The sequence below is a fragment of the Sarcophilus harrisii genome, chromosome 2 (assembly GCF_902635505.1).
Source record: "Sarcophilus harrisii chromosome 2, mSarHar1.11, whole genome shotgun sequence".
Classification (NCBI taxonomy): Eukaryota; Metazoa; Chordata; class Mammalia; order Dasyuromorphia; family Dasyuridae; genus Sarcophilus; species Sarcophilus harrisii.
The window spans coordinates 652,462,885-652,486,091 of NC_045427.1; the positions used below are offsets into that span (position 1 = coordinate 652,462,885).

At 49.9% G+C, this 23,207-nt stretch overlaps 1 protein-coding gene across 1 annotated transcript; it reads right to left on the reverse strand.

Moving 5' to 3' along the window:
- Window positions 1–23: 23 nt before the first annotated feature.
- On the reverse strand, window positions 24–23,207 carry LIPA (lipase A, lysosomal acid type; the record flags this gene model as incomplete). Its single annotated transcript, XM_031956993.1, has 8 exons — window positions 24–1,968; window positions 2,706–2,777; window positions 6,915–6,986; window positions 7,491–7,637; window positions 8,615–8,751; window positions 10,049–10,158; window positions 11,347–11,545; window positions 23,063–23,207. Coding segments are annotated over 8 exons (1,116 nt in total), but the record flags the coding sequence as incomplete, so codon positions are not given.

Consider the following 23,207-nt stretch of genomic DNA (forward strand, 5'->3'; position numbering starts at 1 on the left):
GCCAAAAAAAAAGACAACTTCTGTATGACTGTATAGGCCACTCAATTTTATTGGATATATATTCTTCAACTTGAAACATGCCAGTATCAAAATAACCTTTGCACATGTGGGGGTCCTCCCAACATAACCCAGAATCCCTAAAATCTAGCCTAGTCTCTAATTCAAGGAGGAAATTATGTCAGGAGGATCAACACCCCCTGCTCTGGTTACCCACAAAGACACAGATGTGTGTAAATCAGGAACAGTCAAAGCATCCAGACGGCTAAAATGACAAGATTCAAAGGCTAGGACTCCCTGAGTTAAGTAGATGAATTCTCGTGGTCATTTTGAAAGGAAAAGGAAAACAAAAGCCAACAGCGGCTGCTTCCAGGCTACACTGAGCTCCTTTCTTGGGGAGCGGGTGGGGGAATGAAGTAGGGGTGAATGTTGCTCAGGCTTTCACCAAAGCACTGAAATGTGGGCACCTTCTTCACAGCATCTGGGTCTCTTAACCAGCAAAGCCCCAAAGCTTCAGACCTCTAGGGTTTTAGGTACAAGCAGTTTTCAAGCTATTCAAGCAAATCACTTTTAAGTTGATCCAGGCATTCAAGGCTCCTCAGACACTTGCCCACTTGGTTAGGAAATATTTCTGACATCTGCTACCCGTGATGGCCAGGAGAGCTCCTCACGCTGCCGGGGAGCCCCTCACCCTGCCGGGGAGCTCACTGCTTGTTTGTTTAAAAGGGGAGGAGAGATGGTTACCCAACAGAATCAGAGCTAGAACGTAAGGCAGCCTTCAAGGTCTCTTCCCTGATTTGAGAGATAAGTAAACTGAGATCCCAAGGCTTGCCCTGTGTCACACAGCCAACAAAAGTCAGAGGTCTACTGACTTAAAGAGAAAGCAGGCAAGTGATCCCAGCGAGCCCAGGCTCACACAACTAGCCAGAGTCAGCAATGGCTATGGAAGCCAGCTGAAAGCCCAGCCCTCTGCTTCATGGCTCATGTCGCCTCTCTTGAAAAAGCCGATAGTTACCCATGGAAGACTTGGTTGGGTGGGGGGTTGTGGCGTTAGGAGGGTGGAGACAAGGGGAGGGGTGTCTAAGCTTTGGAAGGCCCTACCACTGAAAGAGGCCACAATTTGTTCTGTTTGGCTCGGAGGCTGCGCCAGGAACAGGGGGTGCAGAGGAGTAGATAGAGGCTTGGGGGCACATAAGAGCCGTCTCTCCTTACAAACATAGGGGAGGATAAAATGTGGCTCTTGCCCTAAGTTTTTCCGGTGTTAAAGGAAGGACTGTCATCGAGATCTGGGACTTTAGGGGGGCAAGATCCGGCAGAATCTGTCCCTGGCGACAGCCTCTAAACTGTCTAGATAAACAACCCAGGTGGGGGGCTCTGGGAATCTTCACCACAGCCTGTAAAGTTTTAAAAAAGCTAAAAGAGCTTTGGGTTAATAGCTTCCCCATCTTTAAAATGGGGCGGGGGGGGGGGGAAATCAGCTCCCAGGAGCTCAGATACTCGGGCTTCGAGGGATACAAGTCGGACTGTCTTGCCTTGCCTTGCCACCCCTGGCGGGCTCAAAGGCCAAAGGCCCAGGACGAAGTGTGGGCTAGGCCAGAGACAGAACAAGGCAGAGAAGGAGCCCTTCAACCTGCTTGTACAAAAAGCTTTAGGAAAGTGCAAAATGATTAGAGAAAACAACAAAATGACCGCCAGGGCCCTCAGCCAAGGGCCCGAACAGTGACTGCCCGGGGCACCTCATTCATACTTCTTCATCAGGTCCAGGATCTCATTATAGAGTCTCACCGGGGCGTCCAGGCCCCAGATGAAATCCAAATGTTCGTACTCCGGAATATTCTTGTGGTACATGAGATTGGTGATCTGAGTCACTAAGAGGCCCATGTCTTTGGGGTCCGCCAACGAGTCCCGACTCCCACTCCAAAGGGCTGTTGGAACCAGCATGTCCTTAATCTGGTAGAGAGGAGGCTCGGTCTGGGGGGAAAAGCCAAAGAGAGCCCATTTTTAAGTCACCGATTGGTTTTAAAGCTACAATAAACCAAGAACCACATGCTTTTAATTTAGTTCGGTCAAAACTGAGGGAGAGGCAGCAATGAAGCGATTCAAAACGATTCCCATAAACTTGGGACGGGAAAGGCCATTCGTAGCTAAAGAGAGAACGCTGGAGATCCCTTTGGGTCTGATTATTTTTTTGAACAGCATAATAAATATAGATTGTGCGTGTTTGGTCTGTATCAGATTGCTCACTGTCTTAAGAAAGTGGGAGAGGAAGGAGGCAGGGAGGGAGGGAAGGAGGGAAAGAGGGAGAGAAGGAGGGAGAGAAGGAGGGAGAGAGAAAAATGTGGAACAAAATATTATAAGGATGGATGTTAGAAGCTATCTTTGTGCATGTCTGGAAACATAAAATACTACTGAGGAAGAAAAAAAAGCTTCAATTAATAACTGGGGCCTGCTGGCTTCATTTCCACTGGAAGAATCCGAGCCCAGCGTGGAGGTACAAAGTTTACCCCCCACCAGTCTGTTGTGGGGCAAGGGGGGAGATAAAAAGGAAGGGGAGCCTCAACTGGCACTTCTGACGTGCATGTGATGAGCAAAGGAAAGTGGCCTCTAACTACTCCACCCACTTCCTATTGGTGTCCCAGATAGTGTCCCATCCTCCCCACCCACTCCTCAAGGAACCTCCGGGGTCATGGGAGCTCCAGCCCCCTTACCTGATTATAATGAAAGTAATTCTCATCTCGACTTCCCCAGTCATAGGCTTTAAACTCTCCGGATCTGACAGCCTAAACATTCAGAATTTAACATAAAAGGTTAGAAAGGGTTCCCTGAGGAATCAGAAGTCAGAATGGCAACACAACAAGCATTTATCAAGCACCTACTATGTGCCCCCCCCTGGAAAAACAAAGGCAAAAGCTAAAGAGGGCCTGTCCTCCGAGCCAATGGATGGTCTCCCCCAGCAGCCACTTCACCAAAAGGAACTTGCCCCGCTGCAGCCCCTTCCTCTGATTGGTCAGTTCCATTTTCTGGACTCGCTCAGGCCAGCGTGTTCACTCCCCCATTCCTCTCCAAGCTTCCCTCCAGACTCTTCTGCATTTGGCTCCCTCTGCGGGATACTCCTCCCTCCTCCCTGACTCTCCTCTCTCTTTTATGTTTGTCTAAGCTCCTTGAAGGCAGGGACGGGCTCTCTTTTTGCTCCAATTGCTTAAGCACAGTGTCTGGCACACAGAAGTCACTTAATAAATGCTCGCTGACCTCGCTGCAACATCGCTCTATTTCCACTCCTGCTGCACTCCCCCCATAGAACCTCCCCTGGTAGCAAAGAGTGACAATGTGCCGAGGGCACCTCCAGGCGACGATCTGCACCCCTGGCCCCACCTATTCACCAAAAAGGTAAACATCTGTCCTTAGAGACAAAATGGCTCGCAGCATTTACCCTAAATTCAGCCTTTTTACTGCTCCTTTTTAATGGCTTCCTTCAGAATTAAACACCCCAGTTCGGTTCCTGTTTGCAGTCAGGTCTCTGTGTTTTTCTTCAGTCAAACAGTGCGTTCCCACAAATCACTGGGACTCTTTCCAAATGAGCCACTGTGGAAATTCTGCCTGAACACGCCCAGGAGCTCAAGTCTTGGCCAGAATCAGCGCTGAGAGTCCCAGGGAGTTGGGGCTCAGCCTCATTTGGTTGGCCCCACCTCATGTACACTATCCGAGGCTGTTTTGTCACCTCTAAAACACTTGCACATCTCGCTCACAATCCAGAACCCCAGAACCCCGGAAACCCCCAATTCCAGCCTCCGTGTGCCGGGGAAGGGGCCAGCGGCAACAAGGGACCGCCAGAAGCCCCACAGCGGGCGTCTAGCCTGGGCCACCGAGGCTGGAGTGGAACTGTGCCGGAAGCCCACCCCTCTGGGAACTCTGGCCAGTGCCACCACCAGAGAGCGTCAGGGAAAAGCAGCATTCCCAGCTCCGCAGACACAGGGAAAACTAAGTGTAGGCGCAGGGTCAGGCCCACGGGTCAAACCCGGCCACCGTAGGGGCTGCTTTTGCTAAACGCACTTTGCTGTGGGCAAGGGTTCTATGGAGGTTGGGGACAAACCATGATATTCAAAATCGTATCAATTATTATTTAATATTATTTCATTATTAAATAATATTAAACATAAATAAAATAACTTTTATTTAATATTAAATAAATGTCCAATAACATTAAATAAAAATTAAATATTAATCTGTGTTCATGGAAACTATCTTCTGGTTTACATTCCCTACTCTTGTCCCTCCCAAAATGCTCTCAAGACCCAGGGGGCTCAGCAGGCACGTTTCAACCCAGGAAGAAATTTCTTACTGAAGGCACAGACAGAAAGTACAAAAAAGCCGGGGGAGGGTAGAGCTCGGGGTGGGAAGCCATAATGAGAGGGATCTCAGAGCAAGCTGGGCTTTTCGGGAGGTAATAAGGGTGACGGCCCGTGTGCCACCTCTATGCAAGCGCTTGCTTTCTCGCCGAGGAAGAGGGTAAGGGAGGGAGGGAGAATTTGGGACTGGACTTTTTTTTAAGTGAATGTTAAAACTTGTTTTTACGTGTAATTGGGCAAAAATAAAATTAAAAAAAAAAAAAAAAAAAAGGACACAAGAAACTTAAAGAAAAGTGATTTGTGGGAATTTATACAGAGCGAAATAACCAGGGGAAATGAAGGCAAAGAGATCCCAGGTTAGATAGTCAGAGGGGGAAGATAGTGTCATTTCTTGGGCGCTGCACTGGTGATCCTCTAAAAGAGATACACGTGGGGGGGAAACAAAGGAAAGAAACTTTGTATACAATGATCACCCCAAGGTAAACATCAGACCCCTGAAAGAAACTCCACCTCGGAGCAGGAAAGAGAGTGAAAGTTATGGAGAGGAGATAACAACGTCTTCCCCCCTCCTCGAGGTGGGGAGGAGGGAACAGCCAGCACAAAATAGAACACCCGGATACAATGTTTCAGGCTCCGGCTCTTTTCCCATTGACTGTTTTGTTGTCAAAAAATGAGGAGTCAGGCCTGGGGCTGGGATGGAAAATGACTGAGCTGGAGACTCAGAAGATTAAAAGTAATTGTTTAAAATGTTTTCTAAAAAAGTGATAACGGCTCCTCCTCCCTAGAAGTCTTCTCGCAAAGGACTCTGGGCATTTGCTTCATGTACGGACTGGACTGGAGAGCATCCGAGCTCCCAACTACCTCCTGGGTTCTCATTCTGGGAGCCACAGAGCCCCTTATTTATAGATTTTGATATTATATTTATTTACAGAGAGAGAGACAGAGACAGAGACAGAGACAGAGAGACAGAGATAGAGCTAGAGATAGGGAGAGAGATAGAGATAGAGACGATCACTGAGGTCTAGCCAGGGGAAACGACCGGACTGGGATAGCTCTTCCCAACGTGCTCCTTCCAATCCTGCCTCTGAGTTCTGCCGCCTCACCCTGAGGACGATTAGTGAGAGGTGGGCGTATAGAGGTGGGTAGATTGACCGGCACCCTCACCCCCAGATCAGAAACGGCCTTCCCAGGCATCTCCAGGAGCCCAGCAGCCTCTGCCCTGGGGCGGCTCCAGGTGCAGCCGTTCTTGACCTCCCGAGAAAGGCCCCGGGTTGTTTCCTGGTGAAGGACAACAGCAAAGGGAAGAAGTGGGGGTGGGGAACTCGTGTCCCCCGGGCCATAGAGCACCCGAGTCAGGAGAGCAATAGCGGGAGCGCTGAGCACTCTGGGAAAATCCTGCTCCTCTGCAGTCCCCCAAGGTTTCAGGTAGCCAAGTTCTAGCCGAGTTACGAGAGCAAGCCCCAAGAATATGACCTTCCACCTTGTCCTGCTCTCAGGCCGGGGGTCAGTCTGCAGGATCCCACAGGGAGTGAGGGAGAGGAAACTCCCCACCCCGGGTCTCACTCTCAGGACTCTGTGACCCCCGGTGGCCGTGGGCGCCCCTCATCTTCTCTCAGCTGTTAGTCCAGTGCCGTACATACCGAGCTAGCCTCGGCAAGGCTCCTCGCCCACAACTCACGGCAAGGGGGCAGGAGCAAGCGTCCCATGAAGGAGCTGTAGAGCTGGGGTTCGAGCCAAGGTTGCCAATGACAAGTCCAGCATTCATTCCACTGGGCTTCACTGCCCCTCCAACATAATCCAACAAGCATTTATTAAGCACCTGCTGTGTGGAAGGCCCAGACCCAGATATGAGAGACTATTAGGCTCCTCTAACTAATCCAACAAGCATTTATTAAGCACCTGCTGTGTGGAAGGCCCAGACCCAGATATGAGAGACTATTAGGCTCCTCTAACTAATCCAACAAGCATTTATTAAGCACCTGCTGTGTGGAAGGCCCAGACCCAGATATGAGAGACTATTAGGCTCCTCTAACTAATCCAACAAGCATTTATTAAGCACCTGCTGTGTGGAAGGCCCAGACCCAGATATGAGAGACTATTAGGCTCCTCTAACTAATCCAACAAGCATTTATTAAGCACCTGCTGTGTGGAAGGCCCAGACCCGGGTATGAGAGACAAACAAAAACCAGTCCCTCCTCTCAAAGGGGGCACACACACGTGCACAAGTGAGCCCGTCCCTGGTTCTCTGAAGAGGGGGCTGGGAGGCCGGCCCCCGACCCAGCTAAATCCCTCCTGGACTCAGAGCTCACGGGCACAATAAGGTGAAGCCGCTGGGGGGAGGAGCTCGCAGAAGCCCCCAAAGACAGGATGGGGGAGGGGGCACAAACCGCTTAGAACCAGGCGAGAGGAGGGAGGGGGGCTGCACCTCCTAGGAACCCGAGGCAGGAGGGGGAGGGAGAGCCTCTGGCGGCTCCTCCTTATGTGACAGAGAAAGAAACTGAGGCACAGGCAGACAGTGACTGACTCCACCCCCTCTCCATGCAAGCCGCCGGCTCCCACACCTGCGCCTACCTGGCTCCAGTGCAACATGTTCTGCACCGACGTCCCGGCCGGATTGTGCGTGGTGTACACGTCCACTCGGGACTGCGCAGAGAAAGGCAGAGTGAGAGCGCGCCCGGACCCAGGCTCCGAGCCCAGGTATCCCAGCTCTAGGCTCCCACACTCAGGCTCCCAGACCCAGGCTCCGGGACCCAGGCACCCCAGCCCCTGACACGGCAGCCCCAGGCGCCTAGGATCCTAAGGGGCAGGTCTGGGGTTGGAAGCCAGGGCCCGGGGCTTCCCCTCCCCCTCTCCCCTCCCTTCATATTCACTGACACTGAGCCCAACATGCGGCGACTTGTGATGTTACAGGCAGAAGGGAATCTCTGAGTCAGCACCGAAAAGGGCCCCAGCCCCGCCCCTCCCCCCACCCCCTCCCCAGTGCAAAGGGGGGCCCCTGATACAGCCCCAACTAAATCATTGGGGGGATGATTATATGGGGGAAAGAGAAAGGAAAGAAGGGAGGGAGGGAGGGAGGAAGAAAGGGAAGGGGGGACCCGAAGGGAGGAGGGAGGGGGACGTGGCGGGCGGCTGGGGGGGCCCAGGTACCATGTTGAGGTTGCGCTCGTTGAAGCCGCAGATGACGAAGAGCAGGTTCCCGCAGAGCTCCTTGAGCAAGGTGTGCGAGCACACGTGGGTCCCCAGCCACTTCAGGACCCAGTTCTGGGGCAGAAACTGGTTCACCCCAAATATGTCCTGCACAGAAACAGCGGGCGCCCTTTCAGGAGGCCCCGGGCACCGGGAGGAGCTCTGCCCGAGGGGGAGGGGTGTGGGGGAGGTTGCCCTGTAGTCAGAGGCAGGGGCAGAATTTGAACTCAGATCCTGTAACTCCAACCCCACCCCCGGCTCTTGCCTCCCCAGGCTGAGCCTCTCTGTGCCCATTCCCGGGCCTCTGGGAAGCATCTTTCCCACAGCAGACAGCTGGAATCATCCCGGCCCTAAGTACAGAGGGGGGAGCTTGGGGAGGGGCTGCAGAGGTTTGAGGTTGGGCTGCTTAGCCCCCAACACCCCAGGGGCAGTTCTGCAGCCCCCAAAGGCTCAGAGACTTCAGTAGGAGAGGGCTCAGAAATCCCGGCTCACCGGGCATCGTCCGGCGGGGAAGTGGCCCCGGCTTCCCCAGGAGCCACTGAGCCATCCCCTCTGCAGAGGAGTGCCCCGGGAGACAGCCCAGTGTGCCCAGGGTTTCACCCCAGTGCGCCCCAGGACACAGCTCAGTGCGCCTCAGGAGACAGCCCAGCACGCCCCAGGCTGGTTGCACTATGGCCAGCTTTACAAAGCTCCTTCAGGGAGTGAGCCAGGCAGGGGAGCCAGGATATCCCCCCCAGATCTCTGGAGACCCCAGCCGGACCCGGCTTTCCCGGCTTTCCCATCCACTCCATTCGTCTTGGTCTTCTCTGCATGGTGTTAAGTAGCCCCCATTACTCACAGAGAATAACCATCTGTGGAAAAGAAGCTCCCACACCCCTATGTGCCGGCTGGGCCCTCTCCATGGGAGCAGCCACAGGCCCGGGCCAGAGCGACGAGGGCTCCCAGGAGGAAGCTGGGACACGCAGGCCCCCCCCCCAGCCCTGCAAGCTCTCGGCTTCCGCTGCTCCGGCTGCTCCCCCCTTCCGGGGGCTTCTCCTCCCACCGTGAGGGTGCCGGGTTCACTGACCCCCCTCCGGGACTCCTACCTTGAAGAGCAAATCTGGGAAATTTCCCAGCTTGGCCATGGGGCTCGTGCTGAACTTGACAGTGGCCACAGGAGCCAACGCAAAGAACATCTTGATCTTCTTGGCCAACTGGGGCAGGCGGGAGAAGGCGATGAAAGCTGGGGGAGGGGGCACAGCAGGGCCTCAGTGAGCCCCGATTGTTGCGGGGGGGGGCCCCATCCCCCCCACCCCCCTCAGGGAAGGGCTGCGCGGTTAAAGCCTCCGTGAGGCACCAAAGGGCCCCGGCCTCCAAGCCCTCCAGGAGCCACATCCGCAGGACACGTGAGGCCGGGCCTCCCGCTATTGACCCAGGGCGGGGATTCTGGCTCGAGAGCTTGTCAAGTGCGTGTTCTCAAGGAGCCTCGAGAGCAGCTGGAGAAGGCTCCAGGCCGGGCGCCCACCCGGCCCTTCCCGCCCAGCACAAAGGGCCCAGCCCCGGGCTGCCAGGGGTCCCGGCTCCGCTTGCAGAAACCACCGGCCCCCTCCTCCCCCTCACCCCCGCCAGACCCCGGGCTTCCCTGACGGAAGGGCAGCCCCTCTCCCGGCCCGGCCTGTCTCAGTAATGGGAGAAGCAAGCAGCCGGCCAGAGAGGGGAACGGCCCTCCCTCTGAGCTCGCTGGCTGGTGGAGGTCAAGCCCTCAGTCCCTGTCTGTCACCTCAGTTGTCTCATCTGGAAAATGGGCAAAGATGAACTAAGTGCTTTACAAGACTTAAAGAGCTCCGGCAACGCAGGCTCCTCTGCTCAGTTTGTGTCATTGTTCACCAGAGAAACTGGGAACGGGCGTGGAAGGGCCTGAGGGACTAGTGAGGAAGCCCTTCCCCAGCGTCCCCCTGAGATCGGAGGTCAGGGCCCCGGTAGCTGAGCTTCCTTGTCTGATTACTAACAAGACAGCATTTGCTTGTCTCCCCCCACACACACAGACACACATCCACGTGCATGCACACGTATGGACACCTGCCCCCTTCCTTCCTTCCCTCCTTCCTTTCCTCCCCCCGTCCTTCCTTCCTTCCTTTCTTCTTTCCTTCCTTCCCTTCCTCTTTCCTTCCCTCCTTCCTTCCCTCCTTCCTTCCTTCTCTCCCTCCTTCCTTCCTCCTTCCTTCCTTCCCTCCTTCCCTCCTTCCCTCCTTCCCTCCTTCTTTCTTTCCTTCCTTCCTCCCTCTTTCCTTTCTTTCTTTCCTTCCCTCCCTCCCTCTTTCCTTCCCTTCTTCTTTCCTTTTTTCCCTTCCTTCCTTCTCTCCATCCCTGCACAGACATACACACATGCACCTGCCCACACATGCACAGACACCCAGACATGTGCACAAACCCACACGCACACAGACAGCAGGACGCCCACTGAGCCCAGCTGCCCCCGGGGAAGGCTGTTCTCCAAGTGGAGCCCCCATCACCAGGAAGCCCGGATTGCTGGGACCTACCGATGGTGGTGCCTTGGGAATGACCAACATAATAGATCTGCTCTTGGCCGGTCTTGTTCAGGATAAAGTCAACCACGGCGGGCAGGTCGTAGGTCGCCATCTCATCAAAGCTGCAACGTAAAAAGAGACCGTCCCCAGAGGAATCCCACCAATCCCTGCCCCTCCTGGAGGACATGGGAGGAGCCGGAGCTGGGAGGACCCCAGGGGTCGGCGAGTCCAGCTCCCTCACTGTCCAAGGAAAGAAACCGAGTCCCAGAGAGTTAAGGAAACTGAGTCAGTGACACCCGGCCCAGAGGAGCTGGACATGAAGCAGTTCTTGGCTCCAAGCCCAGAATCCTCAACTTAGATGTGAACAATCAATTCACATTTCCCATTTATTGTGCATTTATCCTGTGCCGCTGGAAGCCACGCCACTATGACCACCCCGGCCTTAAATATTTTCTCACTTGCTCCTCACAACCACCTTGGGACGTGTAGTTATTATCCCCATTTCACCAATGAGAAAACAGCCAGAGAGGGGAAGGGACCCGCCGATGTCCTACAGCCATTGAGGCTCTGGGGGAGGATCTGCCCTCCACATTTAACCTTGGCCTCGCCATCTGCTACAAGAAAACTGGCGGTGGGAGCCGGTCACTGTGCTTTGTATGGTTCCTTGTTGTTGTTTTTTTAATTTAAATTGACTAAAACACTTCTCTATCACTGATTATGTGCAAGACACGGTTGCTATCACCAAGGCACAAGTACGAGTCCGACATAAGAAGGCGGCCAAGGGTTTTTAAACAACGAGAGCATTCTCAGGATAGTTATGAATGCCTTAGCTGGGAGTTCAGCCTGTTTCATAATGTGTCAATGATGGTTTTAGACATGAAATAGCATTTAATAAATAAATGGTAAATAGTGCCTATGTTTTGAGAAAATGTGCCGGCCCAAAAAATGGGGCTTTAAAGATAGGATTCAAGGATTCCTGATTTCACCTTGATGTAGACGTTGTTCCAATGGAGCCTCCCAACGCTCCCCTCTGGGGGGTTTGGCTGGTATTGATACCCTTATTTTACAGATGGGGAAACTGAGGCCCAGAGCTGACATGACCTGTCTCAAGTCCCAGATCTGGGAACAGATTCAAACTCAAGTCTCTCCTAGTACCAGACCAGGCACTAACTCCCACATGCCTCGTGTTCCGCATCAGAGAAACAGCAGCTGTTGCCTCAGCCCACGGATCTGGCCACGGCACGGAGCAGTCATTCGGGGAGGTCAGTGCCCAGCTCCGACTGCCCCGCCCCGGCTTCGTCTTCACCTACCTGAAAGCCCAGAACTTGTCCTGGTGAACAGAAAGCGTCTTGTGTCTGCGGGACCAGGTGTTCCCCCGGCTGTTCCCCAACCACACGTCGTAGCCGGCGTCGGCCAGGATGAAGCCCAGGCTGCTGTTGTCCAGATTCGTGACCCAGTCGCTCCCGTCGGCCAGCAGGCCGTGCTGCAGGAACACCGCCTGCCGGGGTCCTGGGGGACAGAGCGCACGTGGTGAGCCAGGGCCGAGCCTGGGACGGTCACAAGGGGAGACATTCAGGACACGACCGGCCGCTCAGGAAGCCCCCGGTCCTAGCTCCCACCTTCTGCAGCTCAAGGGCTGCTGGGTGGTCGGCCCACCCAGAGATGGGACTAAGGAGGCCGGAAGCCATCGGCAGGGCCCAAGCTATCAGGGCGCTCTAGCCTGGCAAAGGCCTCCTTCTGTATCCCAGGATTCTCCATCCGCCTAATTATGACCCTTCACATGAACTCTGAGAGCAGATTTAAGCATACCTTTTCTGCTTCCTTTATTTTCCTTTTCATGTGTGTTTTATTTTGCAACACGGCTAATATGAAAACGTACTGCACGATTCCACCTGTAAAATCAACCTCACATTACCTGCCTTCTCAATGGAGAGGGGAGGGCAGAGAGGGAGAAAATTTGGAATTAAAAAAAATGTTTTAAATGAATGCTAAAATCATATGCAAAGGGGAAAAACTGGAATCTTTCCCAGTAAGATCTGGAGTGAAGCAAGGTTGCCCACTGTCACCATTATTATTCAATATTGTACTAGAAACACTAGCCTCGGCAATAAGAGTCGAGAAAGAGATTAAAGGAATCAGAATAGGCAGTGAGGAAACCAAACTATCACTCTTTGCAGATGATATGATGGTATACTTAGAGAACCCTAGAGATTCTACGAAAAAGCTATCAGAAATAATCCATAACTTTAGCAAAGTTGCAGGTTATAAAATAAATCCCCATAAATCCTCAGCATTTTTATACATCACCAACAAAATCCAACAGCAAGAGATACAAAGAGAAATTCCATTCAGAGTAACTGTCGACAGCATAAAATATTTGGGAATCTATCTACCAAAGGAAAGTCAGGAATTATATGAGCTAAATTACAAAAAACTTTCCACACAAATAAAGTCAGACTTAAACAATTGGAAAAATATCAAGTGCTCCTGGAGAGGTCGAGCAAATATAATAAAGATGACAATACTCCCTAAATTAATCTATTTATTTAGTGCTATACCAATCAGACTTCCAAGAAAATACTTTAATGATCTAGAAAAAATAACAACAAAATTCATATGGAATAATAAAAGGTCAAGAATCTCAAAAGAATTAATGAAAAAAAATCAAATGAAGGTGGCCTAGCTGTACCTGATCTAAAACTATATTATAAAGCACCAGTCACCAAAACCATTTGGTATTGGCTAAGAAACAGATTAGTTGATCAGCGGAACAGGTTAGGTTCACAAGACAGAATAGTCAACGATAGCGATTTAGTGTTTGACAAACCCAAAGATCCTCACTTTTGGGATAAGAATTCATTATTTGACAAAAACTGCTGGGATAACTGGAAATTAGTATGGCAGAAATTAGGCCTGGACCCATACTTAACACCGTATACCAAGATAAGATCAAAATGGGTCCATGATTTAGACATAAAGAACGAGATTATAAACAAATTGGAGGAACATAGAATAGTTTATCTCTCAGACTTGTGGAAGAGGAAGAAATTTGTGACTAAAGACCAACTAGAGACCATTATTGATCACAAAATAGAAAATTTTGATTACATCAAATTAAAAAGCTTCTGTACAAACAAAACTAATGTAAACAAGATTAGAAGGGAAGCAACAAACTGGGAAAACATCTTCACAGTTAAAGGTTCTGATAAAGGCCTCATTTCCAAAATATAGAGAGAGCTGACTCTAATTTATAAGAAACCAAGCCATTCTCCAATTGATAAATGGTCAAAGGATATGAACAGACAATTTTCAGATGATGAAATTGAAACTATTACCACTCATATGAAAGAGTGTTCCAAATCATTATTAATCAGAGAAATGCAAATTAAGACAACTCTGAGATACTACTACACACCTGTCAGATTGGCTAAGATGACAGGAAAAAATAATGATGATTGTTGGAGGGGATGCGGGAAAACTGGGACACTGATACATTGTTGATGGAGCTGTGAACGAATCCAACCATTCTGGAGAGCAATCTGGAATTGTGCCCAAAAAGTTATCAAACTGTGCATACCCTTTGATCCAGCAGTGATACTACTGGGCTTATACCCCAAGGAGATACTAAAGAAGGGAAAGGGACCAGTATGTGCCAAAATGTTTGTGGCAGCCCTGTTTGTAGTGGCTAGAAGCTGGAAACTGAGTGGATGCCCATCAACTGGAGAATGGTTGGGTAAATTGTGGTATATGAATGTTATGGAATATTATTGTTCTGTAAGAAATGACCAGCAAGATGAATACAGAGAAGCTTGGAGAGAGTTACATGAACTGATGCTAAGTGAAATGAGCAGAACCAAGAGATCATTATATACGTCAACAACAATACTGTATGAAGATGTAATCTGATGGAAGTGGATTTCTTTGACAAAGAGACCTAATTCAGTTTCAATTGATCAATGATGGACAGAAGCAGCTACACCCAAAGGAAAAACACTGGGAAATGAATGTAAACTGTTTGCATTTTTGTTTTTCTTCCCACGTTATTTCTACCTTCTGAATCCAATTCTCCCTGTGCAACAAGAAAACTGTTTGGATCTGCACACATACATTGTATCTAGGATATACTAGGACATATTCAACATATATAGGACTGCTTGCCATCTGGGGGAGAGGGTAGAGGGTGGGAGGGAAAAATCGGAACAGAAGTGAGTGCAAGGGATAATGTTGTAAGAAAAATTACCCTGGCATGGATTCTGTCAATAAAAAGTTACTATAATAATAAAAAAATAAAATAAAATAAAATAAATGAATGCTAAAAATCATTTTTTAATTTAAAAAAATGACTGGGGCAGCTAAGGGGTGCAGTAGATAGAGAACCAGCCCTGAAGTCAGGAGGACCTGAATTCTAATCTGACCTCAGACACTTAACACTGTGAGACCCTGGACAAGTCACTTGACCCCAATTGCCTCACAAAAAAAAAAAATAAATAGACCACTGCTGGCAGGAGGAGAGAGAAAAAAGACATCAAGAACTGACAAAGAAAGGAAACTTGGGGATTTTCATTTTGTTTCTCTTTCTCTGCCAAGAAGAATGATCTTTGGACTGGGATGAACAGAACAAAAAGTGACTGATAGGAAGCTAACACCCAAGATAAGGGGGTTGTAAAAGGGCCTAACTGCCCGTTGGGAGCACAGGTCCCACGGTTGAGATGAACAACCAAACATAAGGGATTATGAGCCACCGGAAAACCAGAGCTCAAGAAAAAAAGGAGGTGGCCGGGGCCTGAAAAAGGGACACATCCCAGTTTTCAAAAAAGGAAGTAGAATCAATCCGAAGGTTGGTCTTTCCTCGGCAAAACGGTAAAATGGATTATTACTAAAGGGACGGTTAGCGAATGTCGAGAAAGGGAAGCAGTGATCACAGGCCTGCAGCCCTCAGCAAACACAAGCCGTACCAGGACCCAGTTTCTGGAAGGTAGATCAGGAAACTGCCCATAGGTGGTTTATGTAGATCTCAGCAGCATTTTGTAGGACGTGTTTAATAGTATTTTAGGACAAAATATGGATAAACATGGGCTAAAAGCAGAACAATCAGGCAAACTTGAAATGGATTAGAAGTCCAGGTGCAAGAGATCAGAATCATCTTGGGGAGGTAGAGGAATGGCAGATAAACAGCCAGCCTGGGCTCAAGGCCGATTTCTGGCAGGTCCTGTCTGCGGGACCCTGAGCCGCTCACTCAAGGGCCTCCCTCGCCTCCTGTCCGCGGGACCCTGAGCCGCTCACTCAAGGGTCTTCCTTGCCTCCTGTCCATGGGACCCTGAACCCTCACTCAAGCGCCTTCCTCGCCTCCTATCCGCAGGACCCTGAACCACTCATTCAAGCCCCTCCCTCATGGATCACAGAACAGGCGGCAGAACAGGTTTCCTCAACAGACATTCCTCATGCCCATGAAATCACAAAGTAGGCCTGTTACGTCTCAGAAGGGGATCCCAAGATTCTCTGCTTCACATTTTCACCAACGCCTTAAGTAAAAGCACAGGGGGGCATCCTTCCCAGATGTGCATGGGACCTAGGCCCATGAGGGGAACCGGGGCCTCTCTGATTTGTCCCAACTGCCTTGGCAGGCCAGAGAACTGCACCCACAAATGTGATCCTACGGCTGAGGGCCGGTCGCCTCCAGGACGAGCCTGAGGTCAATCTGAATAGCAGCTTCAAAAGCTCAGGAGGGGCTGGCCCTGTTCTGGAACCCCCGAAGGCAGAGCTAGAAGTGGATCCTGGGTCCAGAGCCTGCTTTGGTTTTAGAGCAGACAGAAAACTTCCCACTGGCATCATCTCAAGGTGTACCGGGGCCAAAAGACGACAGGACAGGACCTTGGACAGAGCCTGCATTGGATAATGGTTCTTGGGCTTGAGGCCAGGAGAATTTTGGTTCGAGCCCGGGTGAGATGACAGGGCCAGCTCTGAGGACTCTGCTTTGTGGGTAGCTCTGCCCAAGGTGCCAAAAACTGCCTTATCCTGCCCAGGTTTCACTGGCGGCACAGCTGTGAGGCAGCTGGGGCACAGCGGAGAATGCTGGATCTGCCATTGGGGAGACCTGAATTCAAATCCATCCCTAGACACTTTCTAGCTAGGTGATACCATTTCACTTCTGCCTGACTCAGTTGGCTTCCCTATACCTCATAGAATTGCTGTCTGCACTTAGCACAGTGTCTGAAATACAGTAGGCACTTAATAAAAAGCTTATTTCTTCCCTCCTATTCAAATGACTTAGGTTGGAAGGGCCCAGAGATCAACTGGTCCAATCCTTCATTTTGCAGAAGGGGAAACTGAGGCTCAAGGTCACACCTATAGTAAGTAGCACACGGGGCGCTCTTTCCTCTGTCTCCTGGGCAAGCTATCCTTGCAACACCTGGCATCCCCGCCAATGAGGGGACAGAACTTCAGGGAGGGCCAAGGGGATCAAGGGAGAAGAATCAGGATCAGTCAACAAGGATGACCCGAAGTCAACTAGGAGACCAAGTTCCACTGCTCAGCTCACCGCCTGGCCCAGAGTCTGCTGCTTAACAATGTTAGTTGACTGACCGGTTGGTGGATTGAACAACTAACTGTTCCAGGGGCCACAGTTCAGCTGATTGAGTAAACTCATGGGGCCTGGCAAGAACCAAGCTTACCAGCATTTCCTGGAGCATAAAACTGAGGGAACTTAACAGATCAAAAACTGGTCCATTAAAAACAAATGAGATGTCAACCACAGAGACGTCAAGGAAGTTTTTTTGCCAAAAGGGATGAAAAAGAGCTAAACTAAAAAGAAGCAACCTTTCATTTTACAGAGGAAGAAACAGACCAAGAGGAGGGAAGTACTTGATAGAGAAGGTCACACGTTGTTATAATAACAACAATGATGATAATATCATGGTTTAAGGTTCCCACACTACATTCCCTATGGGACAGAGAGTAGAAATATCATTATACCCATTTTACAAATTGGGAAACTGAGGTTGAGAATTTATCAGTCATGTCTCCTGACTCATTCATTCATTCAACATTTATTAAGTGCCTACTTTGTAACAGGCACTGATAATAAAAGGACTGAAATTAAGTAATTCCTGCCTTCAAGGAGTTTGCCTTCTGCCTAGGAGGGAGGTGGGGAGAGGAGCTTAATAAATGCTCCTTGGATTAGATGGTCATTGAAGGACTGGTTTAGTTAAATGCCCTTTTAAAGGATGGGTTAAAAGTCTTTGGGGGTTCAAAAGGCCTGCTACAAAGGCCAAAAAATGAGCCATAATCCAGCCCTTCATGGGAGAAGAGAAAGTGCCTTTCACAATGAAATCACAGGGAAGCTTCCATTTATTGAACAATGAAGAAATGGGAACTATAGCTTTAAAAAAAAAAAAAAAAAGCTGCATCTAAGAGCTAAAGTTTCTTAATCCACAGAAAAGCTGTTAAAAATCAATCTCATTATCTCACAAGAATGACCTCTGCTGTGACTCTAGCTTCCTGCTGTGCTCCTTTCTGAAATCCTAGGAAATTTCATCACTTCTTTCCCCCATGGGGACAGCCTGGCAAATAAACTCCTAATATGGGAGAAATCTGGCTGCTTTGAGAACTTCCCACAAGGCTCTGAGTGAGTTCTAAATGCTACCCAGTTCTTTTCAGAATATGGTTTCAATCCTAAATCCTGATAAGGATAATACTAAGAAGAAAAAAAAAAAAAAAGAAAGGAAAAAAAAAAAAAAAAAGAACATTTTAGGTCAATTTCCTGAAGGGAAAGAGCTGCAAAAAGAGTAAACTGAACTATCAGAAGTGGAACATTTTAAAAAATCATTTATCATAACTGTAGGTAATTCATTCCAATAACGAAAGGCTGTATTACTCAATCTTAGAAAAACCATCATAATAATAAGAAAAAACATATTAAAAACCACAGGATCTTAACAATAGATATAGGAAAGGTCTTTGGTAAAATAATTCTATCCGTCATGATTAGAAAAAAACAAAAAAATCAGAATAAGTAGATTTTTCCTCAACATGATCAAAAATTATGAGTCGACATTAATTGCATGCACTAGGGAAACATTAGAAACATTGTCACTCAGAATGACTATTTCTAATAATACTAAAGATTTGAGTACAAGAAAAAGAAATTAAAAGGATTAATGTAGCAAAGGGAGAAAACAAGATCATTTAGAAGGACCAGAGTGTTTCCTGAATTCAACTATTTATGTAGAAGATTAGTCTTAACACAAAATTAACTGAGGCAATGAGTGAGTTCAACTAAGTTTACAGGCTAAAAATTAAGCTTATCAAAGATTGTTACTATTTAATCAACCAACAAAAATCAAGAAAACATTATTTTAAAAAAAAACTCTCCACTGATAAGAACAAAAATCATTAAATATTTGGAAAATAATTTGCATTTAGGAGCAACCAGTATAAAAGATTAATTATAAAAATAAATGGATAAAAGGGGATGGAGGGAAGACCTAAATAATTAGAAGGAAAGCAATGTCCAAGATTAAGCTGAAATAATATAGTAAAAATGGCAATACTTTCTAAATATAGCTATATGTTGGAGGTTGTACCAATAAAAATTACATTATCTGTAGAATCACTGTTCTAGAGCTGAAAAGAAACTCAGAAACTATCCAGCCCAACTCACATTTTCACAGATGAAGAAACTGAGGTAAACAAAGTCACATAGCTATGAGTGCCTGAATTTGAATTTAGGTCGTCCTGACTCCAGGCTGCCCTATTCCAGATTTCAAAACAAATTATGAGATAAGTCTCCTTTAGATAATTTCACACTGAACCCTCCAAAAATACAGGAAGTCTTTGTATAAGAGAAACCCCAAAATAGAATCCAGTAATAATTCATTTCTTGTCTACAAAGAGATGATAAATCATTAAATCTCTCTAGTCCCCCCTTTACCTTTTTTTATGAAATAAAGGGATTTGTACTAAAAGGCTCAAAAGGTTCTTTGCAGATCTAAACCCTAGGATCCTTGGAGAACTGGGCACAGCTAAGCCAGGGAGAGATGGCTCCCAGAGGACCCAAGAGCAGGGTTCGAGTATCTGAAAGGCTGCCGATGCCGGCGGGATTTGGCCCCGAGGGTAACATCAGGAGCAGCGAACCGGGAGGCAGCTTCAGGAATGGCTCATCCTGGGTCAGGGCTAAAGGCTTATGCAATGCTCTACTGCAAACCTCACTGGGAATCAGGCCCACAAGTGACCTCCCGTTGTATTCTGGGGAACAAATAAAGGATGATTTCAAGGAGGCTGAGGGGCCAAGACTGTCTGAGGGGAGAACCCTGGAATCCGGGAGGCGTGCTAACCCCCCCCCCCACCGGATCTGCATCCCAGTGTCCCCTCTGGCAGCTGGAAGCTTTCCCAAGCAAGAAGAGGTACCTCAGAAGCTCCTCCCGCTCAGGGGTCTCCGGGCCAACGCCGGGTGACTGCTGTCTGGGGAGGGCACGATGGGGAGCCAATGGAGAACCTCCCACCCCGAGCCTCCGTCCCCTCCCTGCCGAGGACTCCAGCCTTCCTCATCCAGCTCCTTCCCGGAGTGGAGCCAGGGCAGGCTGCCTTGTGCCCAGAGCCCAGAGGCAGCTTCACACCTAGTCTCCTGGAGGAGATCCAGGCAGATATTAGCCCTGGCCCAGGAGCCCCGGCCTCCCCCTGCCAGGCCCAGCCCCTGAGCTGTGCCCAGAAGCCCTTTCAGAAGGCAGCCGTCTGGGAGGCCTGGCTCTGCAGCAACAGGCCTCTGCGGGGATCCAGGGGCAACTGGGGGACCTGGGACTCAGTGACCTCATCTGTCCAATGGGAACATTGCTTCCCAGGGCCCTCATGAGGACCAAGCGAGCCGGCAAGAGCTTTCGTACAACTGTGGCTTCTCTGTATTCTCCAGACACCGGCTGTGCACGAACTGGATTCGAGTGAGCCGGGAGCCTCTCGCCCTTGCTGCCTCCTCCAGGGCCGGCCAGCCCCACCCCGATCCATTCGGGCCATGTGATCCTGGCCAAGTCACTTAGCCCCTCCTAACTTAGCTCCAGGTGACTCTCTAAGGGGGTGCCTCCCTGGCCGCTCCCTTTGGGGCTGAAATCATCCCAATGATCACAATTATGAGTGTGATGAGAAGTCCCACGGACAAAGTACTTTAAAAGTTTGCTCAGTGATCTGGAGCCTGTCTCATGGGTCAGAGTCTGCTTCTTGGTTCAGAACCTGCATCATGGGTCAGAGTCTGCCTCAGGCCCTTCCCAGACAATCCCAGAAAAGCTGTTTTTCCCTCTCTGTTCCTAGGTATTCCTATCTGTAAAATGGGCACAATTCTCAGTGAGATCCCATGCATGCAACCTTTGCCTGGAGCCCTCCAATGATGGGGAGATCACTATCTGCAAAGGGCCAGGGGAAGAAAGAAGAAAGAAGAAAGAAGAAGGAAGAAGGAAGAAGGAAGAAGAAGGAAGGAAGAAGGAAGAAGAAGGAAAAGGGAAGAAGAAGAAAAGAAAAAAAAATTGCCGTCAGAGCAAAATCAGGGGCTCTCTGCCCACCTGTCTCCCCTGATGACCAAGTGCACCCTGGCCCTTCACTGCTGGCCTCTCTGGCTATTTCCTTCCTCCTTCAGGCCCTCTCCCCACCCCGGCTACAGGGAGGAAGCCCTCCTCCTCTCCCCACCGGGCACAGATTGTGCTTTGACGGCAGCCAGGCTGGTGACCAGCAGCTGATCCAATTTCTGCTCTCTGAAAGGCCACAGGTTTGCTCTTTGTCAGTCAAGTGGAAGAGTCCAGCCCTCAACATGGTTCCTCTTCCCATCCACAGAGAGGGGCCTGATGCTCCTGCTGACAATCATAAGGCCCGTTTCCTCAATCTCCTGTCTGTAACCTGGCCCCCTGGAGGATTGGGTGCCATCCCTCCACCTTCAGTGCCATCCTTCTGCCCTCACTCCCTTCCTTCCTTCCTCACTCCCATCCTTCCTTCCTCAGTGACACCCTTCTTTCCTCTGCTCCTCTCCTCCCCATCCAGCCCCTGCTTGGAAAGCTCCAAGGCGGGGAACTCACCACTGGCCCAAGCTGCCCAGGCCACTTTTGGCATCCTTAATTATTAGCAAGTATCTTCCTGATATTCAACCTAAGTCGGCATCTTTGTGAACTGCAGCCCTTGCTCCTGCTTCTGGTCAAGGGACCGAGGCAGGTAAAGCTAATGCCTCCTCCAAGTACCAAAGGCAAACATCAGGTCCCCCCTTGGGAAGCCCCTTCTCCAGGGCCTCCTTTCTCTTCAGTTCCTATTTTCCCCCTGGGAAGCGAAGGGGCTGCTCTCGGCTACCTCGGAGTCCCAAAGGACCCCCCCTCCTACACTTCTGGCCAAGGGCTGAGGCTGGTTTGTTTCAAGCCTCCCCAGAGGCCCAGGAGCTCTGCAAGAAAGACACAGAAGCAGAGGCTGGAAGGCCTTGGGTCTCTTCAGTGGCTCGGGCCTGATCCCAGAGCCGTCCCCCGGCCAATGAGGGCTCCCTGGCACTTTCTATGAAGCACAATCCAGATCTCTCTGAGGTAAATCAAATGCGGTGGAGGCTTCGGCTGGGGTAGATTAGGAAGTGGGGAAAATGTGGGGCCAAGCAATGCCCCACCAACCCTGGCCAGCAGCCCCCGCTTTGTTCATCCTAGGTAGGGCAGTGGATAGAGCACCAGGACCTGAGTTCAAATCTCACTTCAGATACTTAATACTTCCTAGCTGTATGACCCTGGGCAAGTCACTTAACCCCAATTTCCTCAGGGGGAAAAAAAAGAAAAAAGAAAAAAATTTACAGTCAGAGCAAAAACAGGGGCTCTGTCTCCCCTGATGACCAAGTGCACCCTGGCCTAGGCAAACACCGAGCGCCCCCCCGCCCCTTCTTATGGCAGGAAGCAAAGGGAAGCCTCTTGAAGTAGATGGAAGAGGAAAGTGCAAAGCTGGCTTAAAGCTTAACCAAAAATAATAAGAATAAGATCTTGACAACTGGTCCCATCACTTCCTGGCAAAGAAATGGAAGCAGCCACAGATTTTATATCCTTGGGCTCGGTGATCACCCCCAGGCGGTTAAAAGGCGCTTTGCTCCTCGGACTGAAAGCTCTGGCCCATCCGGACATAAAAGAAGCAGAGACATCATGTTCCATCCACATCAAAGCCGTAGCCACCAGAAGTGGCCCGAGGAGAGCCGGGCACGGAAGAATTGCTGCCTGGGATTGTGGAGCCGGAGAAGACGTGGGAGAGTCCCTCGGACAGTGTGGAGATCAAATCAGCCCCGACTGAAAATTAGCTCAGACTATTCACAGAAGGTCAAATACCCAAAGAGAAGCTTAAATATTCTGGCCACGTGATGAGAAATGGGAACTCTTTCTGATATTGGGAAAGACTGAAGGCAAAAAGGGGTGAGGACAACAGAGGAGGAGAGGGAGGGGACAGAGAGGGAGGGGACAGATGGGGTTGTGGAAACTCAGACAGACAGGAGATGGTGGGGGACAGAGAGGCTGGGGACTCAGAACTACTGGACATGACTGAACAGGACCTTCCCCCGAGACCCCAAGTCAGCCCTGATGTTCCTTCCTTCCACCAGGACTGTCTTCCTCCTTTGCTTTTCCTTTAAAACAGGAAGCATTTATAACCCGGCTTTATGAGGGCCACGTGGCCAGAACTCTTCTGAGGTCTCAGGTTGAAAAATCATGACAAAAGGATGACATTATAATATTCCAACTGCAGTCAGTCTCAGGAGCTGGCCCTATCCCAGAGGCGGCCCTTCCTCACTCATTCACTGATTTGATAAGCACTTATTAGACGCCTACTAGGCCCAAAAGCACCATCCTCACTGGGATATCGGGCAAAATGACTCAGTCCCCGCCCTCAGGCAGCTTCTGTCCCATTGCAGAGACCCCCATGCAAGGGGCAATTATTTTACATCATCAGGAACCCAACAATCATGAACAAAAAGAAACACTGCCAAAACCCAGGCATAACATCCCCCAAGTAATCCCAAGGCCTTCCCCGTGGAGAGCTCTGTACCTTTCTCCCCTCGGTTCTTCCTGCCGTGTGGGATTCGGTTAACGCTCAGGATGTAGCCGTCATCGGTCACTACGTCGTACTCCTCGCTGGGGAAGCCCCAGTGGGAGATAATTTCACTCTGTAAGGAGAAAAACCAAATGGCAAG